This window comes from Quercus suber, unplaced genomic scaffold (assembly GCF_002906115.3).
Source record: "Quercus suber isolate HL8 unplaced genomic scaffold, Cork oak 2.0 scaffold_296, whole genome shotgun sequence".
NCBI classification, from domain to species: Eukaryota; Viridiplantae; Streptophyta; class Magnoliopsida; order Fagales; family Fagaceae; genus Quercus; species Quercus suber.
The window spans coordinates 30,983-51,958 of NW_027069752.1; the positions used below are offsets into that span (position 1 = coordinate 30,983).

At 36.2% G+C, this 20,976-nt stretch overlaps 2 protein-coding genes and 1 long non-coding RNA gene across 3 annotated transcripts in view; 2 read left to right on the forward strand and 1 right to left on the reverse strand.

The window, feature by feature from the left end:
• The first annotated feature begins 4,952 nt into the window (after positions 1-4,952).
• Positions 4,953-5,420, forward strand: LOC136071233 (uncharacterized). The gene has a single exon (XM_065782286.1). The coding sequence runs from the start codon at positions 4,953-4,955 to the stop codon at positions 5,418-5,420; it is 468 nt and encodes a 155-aa protein (XP_065638358.1).
• A 1,525-nt stretch (positions 5,421-6,945) lies between these two features.
• The window catches only part of LOC136071242 (uncharacterized), a 15,026-nt gene continuing 995 nt past the window's right edge, over positions 6,946-20,976 (reverse strand). The window contains exon 2 of the long non-coding RNA XR_010632528.1: positions 6,946-7,357. This is a non-coding gene — a long non-coding RNA (uncharacterized LOC136071242). The remainder of the gene's footprint in view (positions 7,358-20,976) is intronic.
• LOC111986983 (cysteine proteinase inhibitor 12) lies at positions 10,432-15,313 on the forward strand. Its single transcript, XM_024018675.2, has 4 exons — positions 10,432-10,743; positions 12,010-12,229; positions 14,495-14,640; positions 14,929-15,313. The coding sequence occupies exons 1-4, from the start codon at positions 10,543-10,545 to the stop codon at positions 15,064-15,066; spliced, it is 705 nt and encodes a 234-aa protein (XP_023874443.1). The 5' UTR covers positions 10,432-10,542; the 3' UTR covers positions 15,067-15,313.

The following is a 20,976-nucleotide window of genomic DNA, read 5'->3' on the forward strand; positions in this document are numbered from 1 at the left end:
GCGGGTTTGATCTCAATAAAGGACAAAATAGAGGTTTGTGGGGCTGATTTGTTTGCTTGGGGTTCAGGAAGGATAAACCCGGACAATGAGGAAATCAAACAAATGCAGAAAAGGGTTGAGAGGTTGAATGCAGAGGAGATTACAGTGGAGAATAGAGCAGAATTTTTGGAAGTGAGTAAACGGTTGGATGAGCTCTTACTTCAACAGGAGATTTATTGGGCACAGAGATCCAGGATTTCTTGGCTGAAGTATGGGGATAAGAATACAAAATTCTTTCACTCCAAAGCATCTCAACGAAAGAGGCGGAATCATATTCAAGGGATTAAAAATATGCAGAATCAATGGGTGGAAGAGGTGGAGGATATAGCAGTGGTGGCCTCAGAGTATTTTGAGAATTTGTTTAGTGCAGGACCGTGTGACCAGATGGATGATTGTCTTGATGCAGTACCTTGCAAGGTAACCCCTGATATGCAGCATATTTTGTCCAGTGATTTTAGTGCTGATGAAATTAGAGTGGCGTTGTTCCAGATGGGACCAACAAAGGCTCCTGGACCTGATGGTATGAATGCTCTTTTCTACCAAAAATTTTGGCATATAGTGGGTGATAGTGTAATAACTGCTGTCTTAGATTTTTTGAATTCTGGTGTTATGGTCCCTGACATTAATCATACCAACATTGTGCTCATTCCTAAAGTGAAAAACCCTGAGAAAATGACTGATTTTAGGCCTATTAGCCTTTGCAATGTTGTGTATAAAATTATCTCTAAAGTGCTGGCCAATAGGTTGAAACAGGTCCTCCCCCATATAATCTCTGCTACTCAGAGTGCATTTGTACCTGGCCGTCTCATTACTGATAATGTACTGGTGGCGTATGAAACTCTCCATGCCATGCACAGTAGGAAAAAGGGCAAGAAGGGGTCGATCGCTTTGAAACTAGATATTAGCAAGGCCTATGACAGAGTTGAGTGGTCTTTTTTGCAGGGCATTATGCAAAGGATGGGTTTCCCAGAAGGGTGGATTAAAAGGGTGATGGGTTGTGTCACTACAGCTTCTTTTTCTGTACTTATTAATGGCAAGCCATTTGGTAATATTCAGCCATCTAGAGGACTCCGTCAAGGAGATCCTCTCTCACCGTATCTGTTTCTATTGTGTGCAGAGGGGTTTACTTCCCTACTGGAAAAGGCACAGATGGAAGGGCGTATACATGGAGTTTCAATTTGTAGACGGGCACCAATAATTTCAAACCTGTTATTTGCAGATGATTCTCTACTTTTCTGTCGGGCAACCCGTAATGAAGCTGAGGTAATTGCTGATATTCTTCAAGTTTATGCAAAGGCTTCAGGCCAGAGTATAAATTTGGAGAAATCATCAGTGTATTTCAGTAGCAATACTCAGAGTGACAAAAAGTTAGAGATAATGGAGACATTGAGTGTCAAGGAGGTAGAGAGGTTTGAGACTTATTTGGGGCTACCTATGCTCATTGGGCGTGCCAAGTACCAAACTTTCGCTTACTTAAAGGATCGAGTATGGAAAAAACTACAAGGGTGGAAAGGAATGATGCTATCAAGGGCTGGCAAGGAGATCCTTATAAAAGCGGTGGCCCAATCTATTCCCACTTATACTATGGGAGTATTTCAATTACCAATTAAATTATGTGATGAGTTGAACTCTATGTGCGCCAGATTTTGGTGGGGACAGGTGGGGAATGAAAGGAAGATTCACTGGAGAAGCTGGGAGAAGCTGACGAATGCAAAGAAGGAGGGTGGGATGGGTTTCCGTGATCTGAGAACTTTCAATTTGGCTATGTTGGCCAAACAAGGATGGAGGTTGCTGCAACAAAAGGATTCGCTTTTGTTCAAATGTTTTTCAACCCGGTACTTTCCTCGGTCTCATTTCTTAGATGCTGTTGAGTCACCAAATTGCTCTTTTGTTTGGAGAAGTATTATGGCTGCCCTTCCTATTCTAAAGGCAGGGTGTAGTTGGAGGGTTGGAGATGGGACTTCAATAAAAATTTTGAAAGATAGATGGATACCAAAACACCCTACAAATAAGGTCCTGTATTCGGCTAGTGTGGATGTGGGAGAATGGTTAGTGGCAGATCTAATTGAACCGGATTTACACTGTTGGAAGCATGATCTTATCATGAATACCTTTCATAGGGAGGATGCGGAAGCTATTTGTAGAATCCCCTTGAGTCGAAGGCGAGTGGATGACTCAATTATTTGGCTGCATAATAGGAATGGAAGATACTCTGTGAAATCTGGTTATTATGTGGCTCGGCAGGTCATGAGGAGTGAGAATTGGGCAGAATGTTCGAAGGGGAATGATGAGCAGCAAGTGTGGAAGGCCTTATGGAAGATGAAAGTTCCCAACAAAATCAAAATCTTCGGATGGAGAGCTTGCCATGGAATATTGCCAACCCGTCTCAACTTAGTTAAAAGGAATATTATTGATGAAACATTCTGTCCGATCTGCCTGCAAAGCCCAGAAAATGAGGTGCATGTGATATGGGAATGCCCTGTTGCACAGGATGTGTGGGCTGGTAGTCGAATGAAGCTGCAGAAATGCCCACTTGGACAGCCCGATATGGTCCAACTTTTTCTTTATTTACTGCACAGACTAGAACCAGAAGATATGGCGCTTTTTTTGGTGCAGGCCTGGATGTTATGGAGTCAACGAAATAGTGTTTTGCATGGAGGAAAGCTTAAGGATCCGGGATGGCTGAACAAACGTGCTGTGGAATGGATGGAGGAGTTTGCACAGGTGCAAGATCAGCTTGCTGTCATGCAGCCATGGGCAACTGAAGGTAATGTATGGCGTCCACCAGCTCATCCTTTCTTCAAAATGAATTTTGATGCTGCCATATTCAGCGACAGTGGAAGGTCAGGATATGGGGCTGTAATACGGAATGAACATGGAGAAGTTATGGCTGCACTCTCTGCTATTGGGCCATCTGTATCAAGTAGTGATGAAGCTGAAACTCTAGCATGTAGAAAAGCCATGGAATTCGCTGTTGATGCAGGTTTCAATGAGCTTATAATTGAAGGCGATAGCGTTAATGTGGTTAGAGCTTTGTCCTCGTCAAGTCCGGACCTGTCTGTTGTTGGAAATGTGGTTGCTGATATTAAATGCCTCATAAGTGGTTTAAGGAGGGTATCATTTAATTGGGTTAAAAGAGATTGTAATCGGGTAGCCCATGTGTTAGCTAAATTTGCTAATAGTTTAGAGGAAGATATGTATTGGATGGAGGATGCTCCTCCAGTTGCTTTGGAAGCTTTGTACCTGGACTCTATTTCAATGAATATATGAAAGCTTGCTTCGTTTTCAAAAAAAAAAAAAAAACTTTTAGCACCGGTTCAAGTAATAAGTCACTCAAAATAATACCCATCTATGATATAACTTGTTTATTTGTGGTTTTAAAAGTTGCACTTTATCCACCTAAAGTTAACTCCATCACTCTTCATTAAAAAACATAACAAATCAATGCAAATTACGGAATGTGTTTTAGTTTCTTTTCACCTAAACTACAAATGGTTTAAATTTTTCATAATTTTATGATTATTTATATTCTCTTAAAAGGCAAAATCAAGGTAAGTTATGTAAGCATGATAACATAAACATCATGCGAGTAATATACAACTTTTTTTGGGTAGAAAAGTACAACTTTCTAAATTGTATATAATCAAAGATTAAGTTCTATAAGGATGTAGTATGAAACCCAAGTTTTACAACCACACACAATCAATTTTAATACCCATATGAAAATCCAACCAAATTTGAAGTTTATTGAGATGTTGTTAAGTGTGGTAGGACATATTGAGTTTCAAGTAAAAAAACTGATATGACTCTCTCTTATTAAATAGTATAAAATATAGGCTTTACACCCTATCTTTACCAAATTCGACTCATATAGACAAAGTACAAACAAACTATATGCTATGATTTGGTTCCGACAATTGTGAAAGGCAAGAGAAATCATCTACAGGGATTATCAAGTTGGATAAGTCATGGAAGTGGGTTACTTCCTTAGTGATAGGATTATCATTAAATGCTGCTAATATTTAGGAAGTGATATGTGATAGGATTGGATTTTTTTTTTTTTTTTTGGATAGTAATAGGTTTAGATTGTTGCTTAATCAGTTTGCTATTAGTTTCTCAAAAAAAAAAAGTTTGCTATTAGTTTAAAGTTCATTAATTGCTAGCACTATATAGTTATTTAATTAAGGGAAAGTAATGAATAAAGGATAGGAAGCAAATTAAACCCAGATTTCTAGATTTATTTAATATTCTAGGAAGCTAGTCACCTCAAATCCAACTAAATTCATTCATTCATTCACATACACTATACCACATGTGACTAATCTATAATTAGCTTTTATCACAAGTTCAAGTAATATTCCCATCACTTATAGATGAATCAAATTATTAGCTTTAATCTTATCCAAAAAAAAAATATATATATATATATATATATTAGCTTTAATCAGTCTTGTTTAGCTTACCTTATTATTCATTTGGTTTACGTTCAGTATATTATAACTTTATTTCTTACATATATCTTACTTTTATCCAACTAATTTTTTAAGTAACATAAACCAAAATAAGTTTATCCGAACAATACTCCCAATAAAGTTTTTTTTTTTTTTTTTTTTTTTTATAAAATGCAAAATGGTAAAAGTAAAATATATATATATATATTATACAATAGTTGAGATTAAAAAAGTATCTTTATCACAATCCTTCAAAGTGAGTATTACACGCTACTATTGCACCGGATCTCAGCATTACATGTAACTAAGTAGGATCTCAACATTACAACATTACAATAAATATATATATATATATATATAAGGACTAGGGACTATCTGGAGGAGTACAAGGACGCACAAACTCAGCTAGCAGTAACGGGTCCAAATGAGGTTACACAGTCATGGCTGCCGCCCTCAGGTCTGATGTACAAGCTCAATTTCAATGCTGCTGTTTTTGCAAATAGGGAGACCTCAGGTGTAGGAGCAGTGATTCGCAATGAGAAGGGGGAGGTGATGGCTGCATTATCGGCAAAAGGTGCTTCTGTAGTGGACAGTGAGGAGGCTGAGGTGTTGGCGTGTCAAAAAGCATTGGAGTCCGCAGTGGATGCTAGTTTCTCAAACCTGATCATTGAAGGTGACAATGTGACTGTGATGCAGACTATGTCCTCAACACAACCTAATCTCTCTCAGTTGGGACTGGTTTATGAGAACATTCACTGCATTGCAGCAGGTCTTCGATATGTGTCTTTTAGCTGTGTTCGTCGTAGTGCCAACTTAGTTGTCCATTCTTTAACTCGTTATGCCAGTCAAATAGATAATGAAATTGTTTGGATGGAAGAATCGCAACCACCAGCCTTTGAGGCTTTGTATTTGAATTCTAGCTTTTTTTAATGAATGAATGAAGTCTGTTTCGGTTCCAAAAAAAGAAATGAAATGTAATAATAACTTCTTCTTTTTTAAAAATGCTAAATTTATTATCAATTTTACTAGAAAACTTTACAAACTAAGGTAACAATAAATGTAATTAGCACATTATCAAAAATACAATAATTAAATTTCTTAATAATTTTTATGTTACATTTAAAAGTTGACATCTATTTATAGAGCCTATGTCATAAAATCTGTAATATTCGTGATATCACTCTTTTCTTTTACTCCTACTTCTCCAAACACAATTGTTTGACTTAGGTTTATATATTATTTGAGCCTTTGACAAGTGCTGCTCTACATAGAAGCCAAGTTGTTCACAGGAACGCCTTGACTTACCCAAAAAAAAAAAATTATGTACATAATTATTTCTACTTTGTCTACCCTAAAAAAAAAAATTATTAAACACTCTGATTGAGAATCCTAGAAATTTGGCTACAACAAATATAAGGTAATGTTAAGGACACAATAAATATAATATAATGTTAAGGACACAACAAAATGTCACAACAACTTCACAACATTCCTAAATTAGCATTAATGCAAAAATAATCTTAACCCACCAAACATAATCCTTAACCCTTTAAATAAAAAATTAATAGCCCAAATAAGAACAAACATAGACCAAACAACAACAATATTAGACCGAACAACAACAAAAGAACAAAATATTCAACAAAAAACTCATTCAAGAATAAAAAAATAAAAACCCCTAATCATTTGAATTCATAGCTTGTTCAACTCATTACATAAAAAATAATTAATAATTTAACTTTTTTTTCTAAAAAAAATGATACCAAAGGAAATAATGTGACAATGAGTTATCTTTAGCGGCACTGGTAGCTCTGCTCTCCTCAACTTTGCAGTCACAGTAACTCTGCTCTCCTTGACTACTTGGCTCATGGTTGTAACATGTATTCTCTCTCTCTCTCTCTCTTCTTTTATCTATCATCATTTTAGACTCTCTCTCTTTATTACTCTAATCTTAGCATTTTCAAATCTCACTTTCTCTCATCAGTGCCTTTTTGCCTTTAATTTTGATAGTAAAAGGAATTTTAAATTTATGTATTTGGGTGTTTTTTTAAAAATATTTTTATTAAATTTTGTATAATTTAAATTTCTTAATGACTATTCTAAAAAAAATTCCTAAAGTCACCACGGATCTTTTAACTCATCAGGGGTTCAACTCCCACAATAAAAGAATAAAATGGAGAAGATACTTTATGCATGCAACATATGTATCATATCTCACCTGTGCCCTCAACCGCAAAGGGCAAAGCAGCCCCATCTTACGAGTTGAGTGCTTACGAGTGATTAATATCTACTTAAATGTACCAGAAACCTTGCAACTAGCATTGGTTCCGATTATGCAACATATAGCCATGGAGAAGAAGAGGTATAGGGTTTAGTAGTTGAACCAAAAAGGGGGTTGCGCTCAGGTTTTCTCCTCAGAGAATTTGCATGGACACCTAGCTAAAAGCTTGACCTCTTAGGCACAAAAAAACCAATGCTTAAATCTACTTGATACATAAGATCAGTATTTTACAATTATCAGTGAATTTGACACCAAAAAATATAAATGATGTACATAGATCATTATTTTTCCATTACCACTGACGTCCCACCAAAATATCATGAAATTTATTTTTCTCACCACCATTGATTTGCAATCAGACATCTTGCCTTCAGTAGTAGGAAAATTATTCCTAATAGATCCTCTCTGCAGTAGACACTGGACGCAGGAAAACAACAATTACTGTGATGTTATCTTTGCTGCCTCGTTCTGCAGCTTCTGTTGCCAATCTTTTAGCACACATTCCGGGCTCTTTGACTGTGTCCCGAATTATGTTTACAACATCTGTATTGCTCACAACATCCCAAAGTCCATCGCTAGCCATTACCTGGTAAGCAAACACATATTACTTCCATATTCAAGGGGACCTGGATGCTTTTGCAACCATCTCTATTGAATAATGCGTAGGTTACATGTGTTCCCACTGTCCATCATATGGTACTACTCAATATATCTAAGAGGTGTCAACTCTTATTTTTTTCTTAAATTTTTTTCCCCAGTTAAAACTTTCTTCCGAGAAACTGAGCTGCAAAAATCTATATTAGCATACGACGTAATAGTCTAAAAGTTTATTTTATGATTTAACCTTCCCATTTATATTCACTTGAACATTTAAAAAAATGAGTTTTCCCAATACTTCAAGCTTCATGCAACTTGTCATTTCTAATGTGGTTCTGTGAGTTTCTAAATTTAATCTTCCTAGGGAAGAATACCAGTCATTGGCAAAAGACTGTATGGTATATGTATAAGTAACAAATAAGATCATTATCTAATACTTGTCCACCTAAGTTCGATCATAAGGGAATTGGCTTGGATATGGTCCTATCAAGACTCTTAATGGCAGCCCAAGACTACCATTGCACCAAACAATGGCCCCTATAGTAACAATATAAATAAATAAGATATCCTAACAGTACAGAGCAGAATTATTGCTCTAAAATACTAAGATGTCCTCTCTTATCTTCATCCTCTTTTAAGAACCATACCAGAAGCATAATACATAAGTTTCTTTCCAGTCCAGATGCATGCCACATTTTTAAAGGCCCATAAGGCTTGGCAACAACAAAATTACTGACAATTCTGAACCTTTCTGTGACTAAAGTAAAATAATTAACTTATTTTATCACCATGCCTATTTATAAATTCCAATTAATTTTACCAACAAACTTCTTATTGCAAGCACCACTTAAAGTGGGGAAAAATTAATGAAGGTCCTTGACAAGACAACTGACAAGGCTTTGTGAAAAGTTTAGGGAAGGGAATCCACAAAGATTTCTGATCTAAGCTCCCGTTAAAATCTCACGGAATTTTCAAGTCGAGCTGTGCATGAAAGAAGCATACTCAGTTAAAGTTCCTTTTGCTTTTAACAACCCCCCACCACCGCCGCCAACCCCCACACCCCCCCAGTTTATTTGAAATTAGAGTTCTGCAAATATGAGGAACAAAGTGATACAGATACAAATACAGTTACGAGTTGGAAATTTCGTTTGTACAGTTTGGTCCTGAACAACTGTTCGTACGAGGGGGAAAGGCAACAATTCACCTGTTTGTTACTTTGTACAGTGAAACGTTTTTTTTTTCTTTGTAGGCAGTGTCTGTAATACACCCTGACTATTATAAACAAAGTACAAACAATTCATATTTTATATTCCATTTCAATATAAATTCAAACATTTCAGGGAAATATAGATGTATTCCATTAGTTTTTATTATCTTGTTTTTGTCTTAATATACAAGTGGCGACTCTAAATATAAAACCTTTTACTTGAGAGGTATCATATTGATAGTCAAATTATCACCATTGAGAACTTAGGATCATCCCAAGGTCATAGTTTTTCAAAATTTGAGACGGGTTGATCACTTGAAAGTAAGTTGTGGCCAATTTTGTGCGGTCAATAAGTGGGTAGCGGGTGCAAGGACATTGCAATTGACTTGATTGGATTGAGTGATAGGCTAACTTTCAACTCGAATTCGACCGACTTGTGAGCAACCCTAATTTGCCTAATTTATATGCTCAAAAATAAATATACAAACTAGTCATGGGTCTAAGTCTTTAGTCCATAAAGCTACAACTTGAACTTTGAAATTGAAAATTCGAACCTAAACCAAATAAATGAGTAATCCCAATTTTTCACTTGGCAAAAAAGTCCGATTGAGTCAATTGGGTTCAGGTCAAATATGGATCATCCTAAACGGATGGGGTGCAGGTGGTAGTAATAATAATAATAATAATATTTAAAAAAAAAGAACAAGAAATACTAAGAAAAATACTAAATGTCAAAACTAAAATTTAAAAAATACACAAATTATTAAATTTACACAATTTAAAATTAGCTAATGATATCATCATCATAAAAATTATATGATTTTCCATTAAGTGTCCAAAAACAATATAATTTTAAAAATAAAAATACATATTCTTATATTAAAAAAGAGAATTGCTACGTCTACAACATTTTCACAGTACTTTCAAACAAATCATTGAGGTTAAATTGTTATTGGTTCCAATTTGGATCCACCATTGAAATTACTTTTTTGCCTACTAGTAATAGCCAATAACAACTTGTCATTTAGGCTATGTTGTAAATTTGTTATGAAAATATTGTAGATCTAACATTTCTCTTTTAAAAAATCCATAAAAAATTTTATTAAAAAAAAAAAACAATAAGTGTCCTCTGGTAGCATTCTTGGGCACCAACAAAACATTTCTTTGATTATCCTCCCCTTAGATATAAATTTTTTTCCACTCAAAACGGTGAGAATAATGTTGATTCACTTGCAATAGATGAGACCAATAATGACAGTGATTTTATGAGTTTTATTGCACAAACTTATGGTTTAGACTAATTCTTTTAGCCTTTTATCACACCATCGAATGTAAATATGTCGTTTCAATCTATGCTAATTGAGGCTTTCAAAATTTCTATTTTTAGCTTAATTTCTTTGTACCTTTTTACCTCATGGTCAAACTATAAAGAAATTTTTTGGTGGCTGGTAATTGAATCAACCTAGTTATTACATTTGGATTGTTGACGTCATGTTAACTTTAAATAGTTTAGCATTTATAGTAATTTGCTAGCTTGTATAATTTGATTCTCAAATAATAATAATAAAATTATTTAAAAAATGTGTCAGGTTGTGGGTCAAACTGGTTGACCCGATATGGCCTGGAAAAGAAACGGGTTGGGCCATTTGTCAATCTATTTTTAGTTCACTCCAGGTAAAAAAATCTATGGTTCGGGTTGAGTATTTTCTTTTGGAGTCGGATCGGGTTCCCAGGTCTGGGGCTGGGTGTAGTTTTCATCACAGCAAAACCTGACCCGAATCAACTAATCACAACCCGACCCACGTTAGAGACCCTTTGCTTAGCAACAAAGTCACCCAACTACCATTCTAAAGAGAACTCTTCATAACACGCAAGAAGGCTTCGATTTCGACATATATATACATATCTTCTTGTTGTGTTGTGTGGGCACAGAATTAAGAAACAAAAAGAAAGAAAGAGGTTTGAGGATGAAGAAGGTGATCTCAGTGAGTGTGTTGGTGTTGGTGTTGGTGTTGCTTTGTTCGGTGTGTGAATTGGGTCACTGTCTCGAACGCTCTTCTGTTTTACAGATGAGGCTTGGAGGGATTCACGACTGCAAAGGCTCTCAGAACAGCGCAGAGATCGACAGCCTCGCTCGTTTTGCCGTCCAAGAACACAACAAGAAAGCGGTCATCTCTCTTTCTTTTCTTCTTCTTTTTTTGATTTCTTTATGTTGTCTGTTTTAATATGTATGAATTAATGTTTACCTTTCTGGGTTTCTTTATTTTTGGTTTCTATTTTTGTCTTTCTTTTGTTTTGGCTTCAATCTTGTCCATGTGAAGATGATGTGATTTCTACTGAATTGATTGATTTCCTAAGATTATTTAATTTCTTATCACTGGTGATGTGATTAATTGATTTCTTATTCCAATCACAGCAGGCCATGTTAGTGTTTGTGAAAAAAGTTGTGAAAAATATTGTGTATTACCGTGTAATGAATTGCCTAATCCAAGCACAACAAGAAAGAAAGGGGTCATCTTTCTTTTTCCTTTTCATTTCAAACCCTATCTTGTTTTTCTTTCTCTCTTGCCATTGCTTTGTTGTTTTTTGGTTTTTGTTTAATGTATGAATTGGACTTAAATTAATGTTACCTTTTCTGGGTTTGCTACTTTGTTTGCGATTTCTTGATACCACTTTATCTTTATTTATTTGGTTTCTGTTTTGGCTTTATTTTAGTTTGGTTTCGATTTGTTCATGTAAAGATGATGTGATTTCTACTGAATAGATTAAAGTTCTAAAATTACGTTTGTTATCTATTATTGTGATGAATTGCCCAATCCTTAATCTATTCAAATCAAATAACCTTGATATTAGATTAGGTTAAATTACTAATTGGGTCCAATTATTGGGCCAAGTTATATTAAATCCCTCATCTATTAATTGTGTCAATTTAGTCCTTGAACTTTCAAAATCAAGTAAATTTCATCCATGTGTCTTCTCCTAATTAAAATTTTAACAGAATTAATGGTTAAAATTGACTTGGTTTTTCAAATTTTTGTACTTTCTATAAAAACCTTTTAATTTACATATTATTTTCCATGACAATTAATTCTACTAAAATTTAAATAGAGGGGAGATCCAAGGATGATATTGACATGATTTTGAAAGTTGAAAGACGAAATTGACACAATTAATAGTTGAGGGACCAAACTGAAATTCACCTAATAGTTGAAGAACAATATTAGTAATTTAACCTTAGATGTTTGATACAGATTACAAATTTACAAAAAAGACTACAGAGAAGTGTGCAAAAAAAAAAAAAAAAAAAAAAAAGAAGAAGAAGAAATAACTAGACAATTAAAACATTGGAGAATTCATTGATGAAGTCCTTTGTTAATTTCTTTCTATATATGAGTATTTGTCTTTTGATCATTTGTTCTGATTTAATTTTGCAGAATTCCCTTCTTGAGTTTGCAAGGGTATTGAAGGCCAAAGAACAGGTGGTTGCTGGTAAGATGTACCATTTGACTCTGGAAGTGATTGATGCTGGTAAGAAGAAGATATACGAAGCTAAAGTCTGGGTGAAGCCATGGATGAACTTCAAGGAGTTACAGGAATTTAAGCATGCCCATGATGACCCTTCCTTTTCCCAGTCAGACCTAGGTGCTGAACGTGGTAATTGACTACTTCAATCTGTTCCTAAATTCCTATGTTTCATTTAATCGGTCTTGTTTTTCTTTTCTTCTTGTAATTATATGTGAAGCATCTATAATGGACATAGTAAGAGCGTGACAGATATTAGTATGTCTAATGTTTCCAATGTGCTTGTTTTTGTAGTATAGGGGTGTATCGGATATCTGTTTTTACTGTGTAATATAGCAGCTGTATATTGTAACGGCCTTCTCCAATTTCTTGAGTTCTCTAGGACATATAAACTTTGCAAAGTCTGTGAGTGATACAAGAATAGAAAAAAATGACTGTCATACATCTACACTATGACTGTGTTCAAAGTAATATGAGGGTTATTACAGTCATTACAGGACACAATTGGAGGTAGATCTCTCCATTCACTTAAACCCTCCGGTGTAGATAAATTTAATCTCAGATCCCTTGCTCGACAACAAAAATCTTTACTGTTTGAGTCAATTGACACCTTTGCTGTAAAAGTTTTTACCATCATCTTTTTCACTAAACAAAAATGAAAATAAATAAATAAAAGAAAGAAGAAAACATAAAAGCATTCTTCTACGAGCACAACAAAATCTCACAATATTTTTACAACATGCTGAAGTGTTAGCTCACCAAAGGTCGAAATAAAATGAAATAAAAAATAAATAAATAAAAATACTGGGACCCACCACAACTCAAAACAAGGGTGTTCTGAAAATATTGTGAAATGTTGTTGTGCCCCTAGATGTTCTCAAACATAAATTGTAGCCATGGTTGACCCTTCCATCACCAAACCTTGGCTACACAACTTTTCCACCCTTTCTGGTGCCACATCAACAGTGATGTAATCTCAACTTTGCCATTATAAACCAAACAACACTGTTAAACTTCACCATCGATCTTGAAGCCACCACAGTTCCATCAGCATCATCACTTTTTTCTCTCTTTCTTGTTAATGTCATCCCCATTAATGTAGCTCCATCACCTTACCATTGAACCCTTACTGCGCATCAGGAACACACCAATATTCCCTCAAACTCAGCCCTTCATCTTTTGTTCCGTTCAGAATGACATACTCTCGTTTTTTCCGTACAATAAATTGTATGGAATGGGGTGCGTGTGTGTGGGGTGAGAAAGCTCAGCTTTATCCCATTGCTAGGTGGTGATCTGGTGTGAGAAATGTAATTAATGTGCATGGATTATCCTTATATTTCTATAACTTTGGCAATTTTGTGGAAATGGGTGTGAATGCTTTTTTTTTTATAAGTTCATCTGAATGGTCTTTTATCTCTTTTGAACTTTCTTATTGGGGTATTTTGATGAATTTATGGGACATAGTGAATTTTTTTTTCCTTATCATTTACTTTTTTACGGAATTTTAAAAGAAGTTTGGAATTGCTTTTGAGAGAGAGAGAGAGAGAGAGCATTGATGGTGTTGCTGGTCTAACTGTGTAAGCCAAACCAACAAAGGATCAAAGTTTTCAATATTGTAGTGGAGGCTGTTTCGGGTTGACCAAGGGAACGAAATATTCCAATATCTGTTAATGCTGGTGTACCTTTTCAGGTTATATATATATATATATATAAACATAGAATTTAGATCCACATATCTTAAAGCCCAAATATTAGATTAAGTGCATTAACCCAATGTATTAGCACAAATAACATGTTTTATAACCCCTTTTTATTTTATTTTTTAATTATTTTTCTTGTACTGGTCAAAGTACTTGAAAAATCCCCAATACAATCAATACAGACAAATATTTTGTCTGCTATGTTGCAGGGGAGTATTTGTACTGGTTTAGTGGTTGGTCTGGTACATACTGGCTGGTATGGTATTGGCAATTTTGGTTTGGATTGTAGGGTGTTTCTGTGTTACAGACTAATATTCAGGGGTTTTCTTAATGTCAAACTTGATGGGGTAAAATTATGTCATCTTTTTTCCAAGTACTTTACGTGTGCTATTTAACATGTCAAAAAGATATCAAAGAGATTTTTTTGGCTTGATGTGCGCTTTACTGAAGCTTCTTAACTTCATATCCCATGCTTATTTTTCTTCCCCTGGGGGCCTAAGGAATCCCCACTCTCATCTGTTGAAAACATAACCTAATGTGGTGCTTTACCTCTAAACCTTTTTGTGTCCAAGATCTTGTAGGTGGCATTGGTTTTGCCTTGAACATTTACGCATGTGGAGTCCCATCTTTCTTTTTAATGTTTCTAAGCTAGTATTCTGAGTAGTGTTGAACTGAGACCTTTCCATAAATCAATCAGATGGCCATGAACCAGGATGGAAAGCAGTGCCAACTGATGATCCTGAGGTTCAAGACGCAGCAAATCATGCTGTTAAGTCCATCCAGAAGAGATCAAACTCCTTGTCACCCTATGAACTTCTAGAGGTCCTTCTAGCTAAGGCCAAGGTTGGCATTTTGTACTACTATCTCTCTTATCTTGATTTCTTGCTCTATATACAGATGGAGCCAAGTTCTTCCAAACCCCTGATTTTCAATATTCCTCACTCCATGTGGGGTCCTATTTTCAAATTATAGAAGTCTAGTTTTTAACGGAAGGATTTTCCTTCTTTTTTTCTTTTTTCTTTTTTTTTTTTTTTTGTTAAAGGAATTTGCTTTTGTTAAATGCGTGCCTTTTAAAATCAATGGTTCTTATTATTATTACTACTTAAACAATTTCTTTTTGGTTAATTGCAGGTCATTGAAGATTATGCCAGATTTGAACTGCTTGTGAAGCTGAGGAGGGGAATAAAGGAAGAGAAGTTCAGGGTTGAAGTAAATAAGAATATTGAAGGAAAGTTCTTTTTGAATCAGTTTGAACAAGATCACTCCTGAATTTAGTAATTATTATGTGTTAAAATAATTTGTGGAGTTATGCTGCTATCTTAGACAATGCGATGACTAATGACAGTAAAATGCTTTGGCGTATAGCCTGTTATGTGTAAATAGATACTGCTTACCAACCTTTTAATCTGGATAGATATGGTTTAATAGGTGGGTTTGTCTTGTATGTGTAAATATGCTTGTTGAATAAACCTACTGGTTATTTTATATATGCAACTTCTAATGGTTTTTTCTTTCATTTTGGGTTTTCCCTCTTCAGATCTATTTGATTTATGTGGATAAATTTGCTTCCCTTACTGAGATTGCGCTTTGTACTTCCAAATACAGGAAATTTGTTGATTGGTGTAGAATACACTACAATCAAGTTGTTGAATTTTTCTTTAGCCAATAAAAAAGGGGTTGCAGAATTTCTATTATACCACCTGATAACGTTGTGAATTTGGGAACAGATCTTAAACTTAAAAGGTCCATCCACTGTAGTTGTTTAGCTTTAAACAATAGGTTGCCTCTCCATAGCAAAGCTGCTGGTGAGGGAAATCAGAAGCCTGCCTTAGGATGATCTAGCCATTTAGGGTTGCAAAGTCTCCTGTTGGCTGCCTACCTGCAAAAGCAGAATCTCTAGGAGACTGATACTTTTTAACATTTTTTTTTAAGAAACCAGACAAGGAGCCTGGGATAATATTAATGAAACATGTTCAATGGACATCAAACAACAATAGAGAGGAAATATCCTCAGTTGGATTAACTAGCCACACCTGGGACCCTTGCTCGCTTTTGGCTTTTCTTGCTAAAGCGTCAGCAACACAATGACAAGACCGATTAACATGGTTGAACATCCAAGACTGAAAAAGCGTGGCTTGACAACGAATATCTTCAACAACGTTTCCGTAGGTAGAGAATCCAGAGGTACCTTGAATTATAGCATTGATGACTATAGTTGAATACTTGAATCTCCTTCAAAAATGACTCATTGCAGCCTGAGTTCAGTAGCAAACTCCACAGCTCTCTGGCATGCCAAGGCCTCCATGTTAGCAACAGAATGAGCTAGCGGTATGGGGGCAGACAGAACACCTACCAATTCACCCCTCCAATTTCGGACAACTCCTACTCCAGCCGAGTTAGTGGATCTGAACACAGCAGCATCGAAATTAATTTTGTACATATTCACCTCTGGAGGATGCCATTAATGCGAGATGGGAGGTTGAGATTTCACTTAGTCGTGTTCTTGTGCTATCAGAAACTCCTGCAGCAAATTCCCAGCCATTGAAGCGATATTAGCAATAGGGTGCATTGGGCGGCCAAAGTATGACGCATTTCTCCTATTCCAAAGCATCCAAGCCGAGATAGCAAAAACATCTTTTCGATAATCATCCTGCACCTGCAAAAAACAAGCTAGTAAGTCGCAAAAATTCTGGGGTTGGGGATGGCTCGACTGCTGCAAGCAATTGAGGGAATTCCATGCAATCTCCACTTCTTTGCAAGACCATAAAGCATGCAATGGATCCTCCAGGTAGGGTTGGCAAAGCTCACACCTATCTGATGATGAAACCTGTCTGCAAAACAGATTACTCATTGTTGGCAGGGCATCATTACAAGCTCGCCAAATAAAGTGCTTGATCTTGTGAGGCACCCGTAAGCTCTAAACTCCCTTCCAAAAATTTTTCTGAAGATCTGCATTAGAGCTACCAGCCTGGCCGACCCCTTTGCAGGCAATAAGGAGTTCATATGCACTGCAGGTGGTGAATGAACCAGGCGAAGAATGAGCCCAGATAATTTTGTCAGGTGGGCAGCGGCGACTAAGGGGGATGCCGAGGCTTGCAGACACTTCATGAGGGCAGGAACAGTTGGTGGATCAAGTCCAGCTTCCAAACTCCCAACTCTAGGTTCATTAGAACTTGCACCTTAGTCTCCACTGGTATTGAAGCTAGAGTAGAAATTATAGTGTGATTGTTATTCACAGGCAGCTACTTGTCTTCCTTAATCCGAACATTCTTGCCATTACCAATTCCCAAACCATACCCTTTCAAATCACATCTCTTGCACTAACAATACTTTTCCAGGCATATGAACCTGTATGTGAGTCCTTAGCATCCAAAATGGAACAATTCGGAAAGAAACGAGCTTTGAAAACTCTATGGCATAAAGAGTCTGGATTGTTTATTAATCTCCACACCTGCTTGGCCAACAATGCCTAACTAAAATTTTCAATTTCCTTAAACCCCATACCACCCACTTCTTTAGCTTCACATAATTTCTTCCAACTACTCAGTGCACCTTCCTTGCTATCTCCATTATAGCCCCACCAAAATTTACGGATCAAAACCTCCAACTCTTTAATCAATCCCTTCGGAAGTTTAAAACAACTCATAGTATAGGTAGAAATAGCTTGAATAACTGACTTTATGAGTACTTCCCTTCCTACCTGTGAGAGCAGCTTTTCCTTCCAACCTTGTAGTTTCTTCCACACTCGCTCTTTAAGGAAAATAAAGCTTGGCTTCTTAGCTTGGCCCACTAATGCTAGCAAACCCAAATATTTCTCATATTGGCAAATGGAAGGAACACCCAGTAATGACTGGATGCAAACCTGGAGGTAATCTTGAGTGTTGGAGCTAAAAAAGATATTTATCTAATCCTTGTTAATTTTTTTACTTGAGCCTTTCTCATACACAACCAAAATATTCAAAATTCTTTGGCACTCCGCTTTTGTAGCTCTTCAAAAGAGTACTCTGTCATTTGCAAAAAATAAATGGGATACTTGAGGCCTATTCCTACAAATAGAAACAACTTTAATTTCCTCATTCACCTCAGCCTTTTGAATTAAGCTTTGCAACCCTAGAGCACATAGTAGGAACAAATATGGAGATAGAGGATCACCTTGGCGTAAACCTCTTGAAGGTTTAATATTTCCTACCGGTTGTCTATTCAGGAGCACAGAATAGGAGACAAAACTCAAGCAAGACATAATAATTTTGACCAATCTCTCATCAACACTCAGATGGTTCATAATTTTTTTCAAAAATTCCCACTCCGCTAGATCATAGGCCTTACTCATATCTAGCTTGAGTGCCATGCACCCAAACTTCCCTGTTGTCTTTCTTTTGAGGTAGTGTAGAGTTTCAAAAGCCATAAGGATGTTATCAATGATAAGCCACCTTGACAAAAAAGCACTTTGAGAATCAGGCATTCATTTCACCTAAACCTTTTTCAAGCGGTTAGCCATAACTTTAGCAACAAGTTTATAAATGACATTATAAAGGCTTATAGGCCGAAAATCAGAAGCTTTCTTCGAGTTTTTAATTTTAGGGATGAGAGAAATAAAGGTGGTATTAATAGCTTCTGGGATGATACCTGTATTTAATGCCTTGAGGACAACAACAATAACTTCCTCACCCACAATGTGACAAAAGGATTTATAGAAGATAAGAGACATATCAACAAGACCCGGGGCTATGAGAGGGGCCATCTGTTTAAGAGCTTGATACACCTCCAGAGCTTGGAATTCACCTCCCATATCCATCTCACCCACCTCCACTTCAGATTGTTGAACCCCTTCAAGAATCTCCTCAAAACCTGATGGGTTTGATGATGTGAAAATTGTAGCAAAATACTTCTCTAGCACCTCCTCCCCCATAGAAGTTTCATCCTCAACCCATGCACTTGCTTCATCCTCTAAACCTAAAATGAAATTTCGGCAATTCCTTTGGCTTGCTCGGCTGTGAAAATATTTAGTATTACTATCTCCTTATTTCAACCATGCATTACGGGACCTTTGATTCCATATACACTCTTCCCTTGACTTCAGTTTTTGAATCTCATCTCTTAGGGTTTGAATCCGAATGAGATTGTGTCAGTAACCACCTATCTCCTTAACTACTTTCAATTTTGCCAACTTCTTTTGGAAAGAAATTCGGACATATCCAAAGGTGTTCCAGTTCCACGTTCTCAAGTTATTGTGGCAAGTGTAGAGTTTCTTATTAACGCTTTAAGCCGAACCATCAAACTGATTTACTCCCTAAGCCTCCCTAACTACCTTATCACAAGAATTATCCTTCAACCACATTGCTTCAAACCAGAAGGGTCGCCCTTTTCTATAGAACCATTTGAGCTTAGAATCCAAACACAAAAGAATGGGTTTATGGTCAGAGTGGAAAGCATCCAAATGATGGATACGAGAGGTAGGGAAGCACAAAATCCACTCTATAGTAGCCACACCTCTATCAAGACGAATCCACACATTCTGCTCTCTAGGTCGTTTATTGCTCCATGTAAACTGAAATCCATTAAAACCAAGATCTTTCAACCTGCAAAAATCTAGGGCATCACAGAAGCTTTGCATTTGACACTTCAGTCTGTGTAACCAACCTTGTTTCTCCTTTGCCAAAAGAATTTCATTGAAATCACCCAAACACACCTAAGGGAGTTGAAACTAACTACTAAGCATTTTAAGGAAGGACCAAGAGTTTTCCCGACTGACGATGTCAGGATCTCCATAAAAACCTGTAAACCACCAGATGTCATCAACTCCATAGTCAATAATGGCATCAATGTGCCGATTTGAAAAAGACTGTATATCATTCATGTCCGCTGGCCAGATTAAAGCCAATCCACATCCAGTATTATGCTGTGGAACCACAAAAACATTCGACATTTGAATTTTCCTCCCTACTTTCTCAAGGTGGTGGTATATGAGGTCACCGGTGCTACGCTATGGTTTTTAGGTAGCTTGTATGTGAAGTTTTAGATGCAGGTGTAAGGTGTTGTCTACTATAAGCATTTGGATGAAGTTTGTAATGTCTTCTTATCTATCCATGAGAGTGCTAACAAGATCTTTGCCCTATTTTTGGAAGGAGGGTGATGATGGGAGAGCTTTCTAAAATTAGTCTTGTCTGCTCTTCTCGAATTTTCAAGTTTCATCCTTGACGCAAGACTTTGAACCTTTCTTGTCTTTGGTGAGCTAAAAATTCTGAACATGACGCATGTGCTAGATCAATGAAGACTGAAGACTCCTTCAATTTGGTCAGCCAACAGTTATAAATGTTTTCTTCCCTAGAAAGTAGAATCTCTTTTGTTAGATCTCGCTCCTATTAAATTACTCTAATGGTACTCACGAGCACATTGTCACATCTTACCTATAGTTTTGGTTTTCTAAATAATTCCAAACAGTCTCTGTGATACCCTAGATTGATTGGATATTATATCGAATGAGATGTGCGTGTTGTGTATGTTCAGTTCCATTTAGACAAATCTTAGGTTGATGATTTAGGTTTTATAAATTACTATACAAGTCCCATTTAGAAAAATCTTATTTTGATGATTTAGGTTTTATATATTTATAAGAGTCTCAATTGTGATTATGGTGGTCTTTTTGGGGTATAGTATAAATGTGATTAGATGTCAAAATACTAGGTTGTAGCCTTTGGCACATTGGATACTTCTGAACAAAAATTCAGTGAACATACTTGAGTCCTAGGTTGGCCACACCCTTGTGGTGGGGGGATAAATCTATATATATTTAAAAGCTGAAGCGTAGTATTTATTATTAGTACGCTTTAGTTGAGCCACATCAGCATCTATGTCATTATCCTTTTTCTTTCCAATTTTCTTATAATTGTTTTTAACATTAGCATTTTATTTATTTATTTATACTTTCTCCAACCTTCTCTCTCTCTTATCTTTTCATCTCCCCACTACCCTCTACATTGATATTACTCTTCCTCTTTCCCTTCATCTTCCTTTATTTTGTCTCTTCTTATTCACACCCTCTTCCTATAAATTTGTCACTATCTCTTCCATTCTATGCATAATTTTCCCTCACCAAAAAAAAAAGAAAAAGAAAAAAGAAGAAGTTATTTCTCTCTCTCTCTCTCTCTCTCTCTCTCTCTCTCTCTCTCTCTCTCTCTC

Excerpts from the sequence above, each read along its gene's own strand:
- LOC111986983 (XM_024018675.2), top strand. The coding sequence starts at position 10,543 with ATGAAGAAGGTGATCTCAGTGAGTGTGTTGGTGTTGGTGTTGGTGTTG. Across the intron at positions 10,744-12,009 it reads AAGAACACAACAAGAAAGCG|AATTCCCTTCTTGAGTTTGC; the intron begins GTCATCTCTCTT and ends TTAATTTTGCAG. Across the intron at positions 12,230-14,494 it reads AGACCTAGGTGCTGAACGTG|ATGGCCATGAACCAGGATGG; the intron begins GTAATTGACTAC and ends TAAATCAATCAG.
- LOC136071233 (XM_065782286.1), top strand. The coding sequence starts at position 4,953 with ATGTACAAGCTCAATTTCAATGCTGCTGTTTTTGCAAATAGGGAGACC.